Raw genomic sequence first — 5,387 nt, 5'->3', positions numbered from 1 at the left:
TCTCTCTCTCTCTCTCTCTCTCTCTCTCTCTCTCTCTCTCTCTCTCTCTCTCTCTCTCTCTCTCTTTTTCATTGCCTCTCTCTCTCTCTCTCTCTCTCTTTTTCCCTCTCCCTCTCATTCTGCCCTCTTCTTCTCTGTCTCTCTGTCTCTAGCGCACTCTGAGAGAGATGGGAGAGAGGAGAGAGAGACAGAGAGAGAGAGAGAGAGAGAAAACACTTAAAACTCTTTTACCATATCATTGAGACATTTCATTACCGTCCATCCATCCATTCATGCACGTCATTGTGTGGGCAAGACTTCTCCACCCCTCCCCCTCCTCCTTCCCCTCCTTCCCCCTCCTCCCCTTCTTTCCCCAGACACAATCGGCTGTGGATTGCAAGGAGTCATGAGTCACTGCCACACTCTGGTGGCAAGTGGACGCGTAATTCATTGAATCATCCATGCGGTCACGATCCCCGATGACGATCATGATGATGATGATGATGATGATGATGATGATGATGATGATGATGATGATGATGATGACGACGATGGTGATGATGATGATGATGACGATGACGATGACGATGACGATGATTATGGTGATGATGACGATGACGATGACAGTGATGATGATGATGATGATGATGACGATCATGATGATGATGACGATGATGATGAGCAGTGCAACAGAATCCGCCATGCACCGGTTGATTAATCGCATCTCCTCTGTCTTAATTAGTAATTAATGAGGACGAGACGCATCTGGGAATCTGTGTCTGTCAATGATGCGATGTGGAACACGGATTGCATGCGCCGTGCGTTCAGGACAAATGATGATCTAGCCAAGGTTCTCTCTCTATCTCCTCTCTCCCATCACTCTCTTTCTTCTCTCTTCTTTCTTCTTCTCTCTCTCTCTCTCTTTCTCTCCTCTCTTCTCTCTCTCTCCTTCTCTCTCTCTCTCTCTCTCTCTCCCCGCCTCTCCCTCTCTCTTCTCTTGCTCTCTCTCCCCTTCTCTCCTGTCTCCCTCTCTTTCTCTCTCTCTCTCTTCTCTCTCTCTCTCTCTCTCTCTCTTTCTCTCTCTATCTCTCAGACACACACACTCGGGCATGCAGGACATGCGGTGATCCAGCCCAGATTCTAGCCCCGCTGATTCTGATCGCGACCTGGCTTCATAGCTGGATCTGAATCGATGAAATGCGCATCAGTCAGGATTTGGAGAATGAGAGGATACATTGATTGGCAACCGTTTTCCCACGAGACAGCATTTGGAGACGACCACCGATCTTACATTAATTAGTTCGTTCTTTTGCTGATGCTAAAACCCGGTCCCGGGCCAGGCTGGCCCTTAAAACCACGGTCCCTGGCCCTTAAAACCACAGTCCCTGGCCTTTAAAACCACGGTCCCTGGCCATTAAAACCACGGTCCCTGGCCTTTAAAACCACAGTTCTTCCCATTCTAGAGTGCCTTCCTAGCTGGGCGTTGTATACACTACAAAACTGCAACAGATTGGAATCTATTCAGCATAAGGCCGCAAGATGGGTCGCAAAATACTACAATGCCAGTTCTGAAAACGTTCTCCATGATCTCGACTGGCCTCGCTCTTTATGCTTGTTTTCTCTATACATAACTCATCAGCTACAAGTACAAGGTTTATCACGGCCACGTTATGACTGTTATCCCATCTTGCTTGATATCTTATAACGAATCTTATATCTTGAACACGTTATAACTGTTATCGGCATACTCTTCCCTCGCAATCTACATCTCGTTGTCGCAATATGGGCTAACGCTCCATTAGGAGTGTTCCCAACTTTGATATCATTAATGATTAATGATTAATGATTAATGATTGATAACCCTAACCCTAACCCTAACCCTAACCCTAACCTAAATGACATTAAACCACAAACTAATATATGACCATGAACATATATATATATATATATGTTATTATGACCATTAATGACATTAAAGTTGGGAACACTCCTAATGGAGTATCACCCGCAATATAGAACTGTGACTGTGGGTTTCGCATCACTACACTCGGTCATCTGCCTCCGACGATTGTTTCCGCCATGTCTCATCCTCAAAAAAACCCATTCAAACTTAGTTTCTTTGTTTCAGTAATTAATCACTGGAACTCGCTCCCATCATCTATAGTAAACTGAGAGATTAAAATCTTCTCTGCTGCTGTTCGCAGGGTCGACCCAGCAATCTAATCGACGTCAATCTGCTTCTTCGTTATAGTTCTTTGTATGATGAGGAGTCACCATCACGAGATTACTAGTGACGTACTGTGATTATCCTGGTGCAGACTGATAAGGCGTTATCGGCACCAATCTATATATAATAATAACTGCATAGTTAATAAGCTGGCGCAAACTTTGCGAGAAATTTTCGTTAGGTGATCACTCGTTGGGAAGTGGAAGCACACAGCGCCATCTGTCGAGTGAAAATGTATATATGTTATATAGATAGTTGCCGGCTGTCGCGTTTCGTGGCAGTGCATTATAATCTAATTGTAATTTGTAGTTGATATTTATTTGATAAAGCAATTGATACTTGATCGATAGTGAATAGTCGCATCGACACCTCGTTAAAATATCTTATCGAAATCTTCTGTTGAATTGTTTGTTGCTATGGTGTAACGACGTCCTATTGTTTTTCATCGACATACCATTAGTAAACGAGACAAAGTATTAGTAACTGTAAATGCTGTGCTGATCTACTGCATTCACTACACTTCACTATGTTTCATGGTTTGACCGTGCATGCAGTTGTAATCGTTAGCAGGGGGTTGAAAATAACATGTTTTCCACTATTTGGGGGCAGGCACATCTGCTGCTAGAAAAGTAAAGGTAACCCTATATTTTCCTCTCTATTGGTGGAAAAGATTTTGAAGACGTTTCCATCACTCATTCACTCGGTATTTTGCTGGTTACGCTATGCAAGTCTCTAACAGAGGTTTTTTCTATACCACTTTATGCGAAAAAACAAAAATTATGTGATAGGTAATCGGTAGTTAGTACAGGTGACGAACAGTGAGATGAATCGCGAATCCCTACTCTCCTCCGCACAGGTGAAGCCGATGTGTGAGAACGGTCTGCCTCCCATCGCCAACGGCAACGGCAACGCGGTGACGAATGGTGGCGGAAGAGGGATGTTCAGCAGTGTTCCGCTCTACATCTCGGAGAAGTTCTCCATCGGCAAGCTGATCGGGGACGGCAACTTTGCGGTAGTGCGGCAGGCTGTCGATAGGTGGGTCTGTGTCTATGTCTCTATCTCTCTCTCTCTCTCTCTCTCTCTCTCTCTCTCTCTCTCTCTCTCTCTCTCTCTGGGCTGCCTTGTGTGGGGCAGGGCGGGGCTGGGTGTGGTGGGTGGGTGCCAACAGGGCAAATTACGTGTCGCATAGATAGGGAACGACGTGGGATGTGACATGAGTCGTCGGTCGGTCAGCTCGGCTGGACTCAGCTCTCACACACACACTAGTCTGCTGTTGCTACCTAGCATGGTAGAGCCCTGGTCGGGGGACCGTTGTCGGCAAGCATTTAGTCGTAATATTAGCAGTGTCATAAATAATATTATAGACTATATTATGACACTCCTCCTGGTGGTGATATTAGCCTTGCTGCACGCGTTGTCAGACACATCGTACATAGTTTATGTAAGCATGAGTCTAAAATCACGTAAATTTCAATGTGTAACATCTTGCATACAAGTTATTAATGTTATGTCGAGCATAACTTACGACATTTGATAGTTATGATAGTTCTATTACGTGTTATGTTTCTCAAAATTGGCTTTTTATTCGTAACCTTTCCCGTGTGTTGTGAAGAGTACTAATCACAGTAAAGATACGATGTTTTTAACAACGCCCCCTGGGGGCTGTTTGTTTATCATACAGTACGATCTGAAATGGATATTTCCACAGATTTTTGTTCTACCGAACAAATTCTCGTGGTGGCTGGGTTTATACGGCTTGGCATATTTTGAGAATTTTAGCAATTTAAACGCGGCTGCTATGACAGCGTTTATCTGGTTATGGCGGCTATCGCTTCGTAGCTCATGCCATTCCTCAATCAATGTCATTGCTTGCTTCGTGTTAGTGTTAGTGTGGATGTGGAGACCTGGGTCAGTGTATTTATCCTGTGTTGTCCTGTGTGTGTGTGGTGACAGCGGGAGGATCAAGTTACAAGGAAGCCTGCCAGCCACGTTGTTATGCTAAGGTTCATCCATACATGCTTTCCTCATGCTTCCTTTCTCCTGCCACCTCCCTTTACCCCCTCCACTCCCTTCCTTCCGCACTCTCTTCCTCCCTTTCCATCCTTCCTTTTCCTTCCTCCCTTCTTCCCTTCGCTATCCAGCCTCATCCATATAGATATTCTTCCTCTATCCTACCTCCTCCTTCCTCCCTCTTCCCCCGTCCTTCATCATTCCTCTCTCCTCCTCCCTCTTCCACCCTCTTTTGTACTCAATTCTCTTTGGCTTCTCTTCACTTATCCTTCTCCATGGGAACTCCACCCTCCCATATATATAGAAGCTGAAAATCAATACGACTAGTAATTTAAAATTGCTCGCACGCGGGCTTTGGGTGGCGGCAGCGGCAGCGGCAGCGGCAGCGGCAGCAGCGATGGCAGTGTGTGCCTAGTACGGGGTGATACTCCATTAGGAGTGTTCCAAACTTTAATGTCATTAATGGTCATAATAACACACATATATATATATGGTCATAGTCATATATTAGTTTGTGGTTTAATGTCATTTAGGTTAGGGTTAGGGTTAGGGTTAGGATTATCAATCATTAATCATTAATCATTAATAATTAATGATATCAAAGTTGGGAACACTCCTAATGTGCGTACCAGAGGTCGAAGAGGGGATGGGGGTGGGGGTTGCAGGCAGGAGGTTATTGGCAGGGGTCGAGGTGAGGGGGTTCCCAGGCCAAAAGTCGTTATTGGCTATTGATCTAGTGTGGGGGTTGCGTACCACAGCTCGAGGAGGGGATGGGGTGGGGGTCGGGGGCCAGAGGTCAAGGAGGGGATGCAGTGTGGTGGTCGGGGGCTAGAGGTCGTGGGTGGATGCCCGCACACCTACACGCGCGTGCACGCTCCTCACATCCTGTCTTCATTTCCACCAGCGCTAGTGCTGATTAAAAGTAAACAGAGACCGAAATAGATCTTGTGGCGACGGCGGCTGCCTCTTTTCGGAGTTTTGCGCGCAGGAAACCGTTTCCATGGCAACGAGGCACGCGAAAAGCGCAGTCTGCCTTCCGCTGTGAAAGGCGGCGGCGTCATTTGAAAGCTGTTCATTTGTTTCTGTGCCGGCGGTCACTCGCCTGCGTACCGACCATGTCGTGTAATCAGGAATGCATAATATATTATATAATATATTAGTATACAAATTA

At 45.8% G+C, this 5,387-nt stretch overlaps 1 protein-coding gene across 1 annotated transcript in view; it reads left to right on the top strand.

Moving 5' to 3' along the window:
• The window catches only part of LOC106816046 (serine/threonine-protein kinase DCLK2-like), a 24,810-nt gene that overhangs the window by 8,102 nt on the left and 11,321 nt on the right, over window positions 1–5,387 (top strand). The window contains 1 exon segment of the mRNA XM_014820590.1: window positions 3,063–3,241. Coding sequence (XP_014676076.1) covers window positions 3,063–3,241 — 179 coding nt within the window.

Source organism: Priapulus caudatus, unplaced genomic scaffold (assembly GCF_000485595.1).
Source record: "Priapulus caudatus unplaced genomic scaffold, Priapulus_caudatus-5.0.1 Scaffold1269, whole genome shotgun sequence".
Lineage (NCBI taxonomy): Eukaryota > Metazoa > Priapulida > Priapulimorpha > Priapulimorphida > Priapulidae > Priapulus > Priapulus caudatus.
The sequence above is the reverse complement of the archived record's forward strand: the minus strand, read 5'-3'. Positions and strand labels throughout refer to the sequence as shown.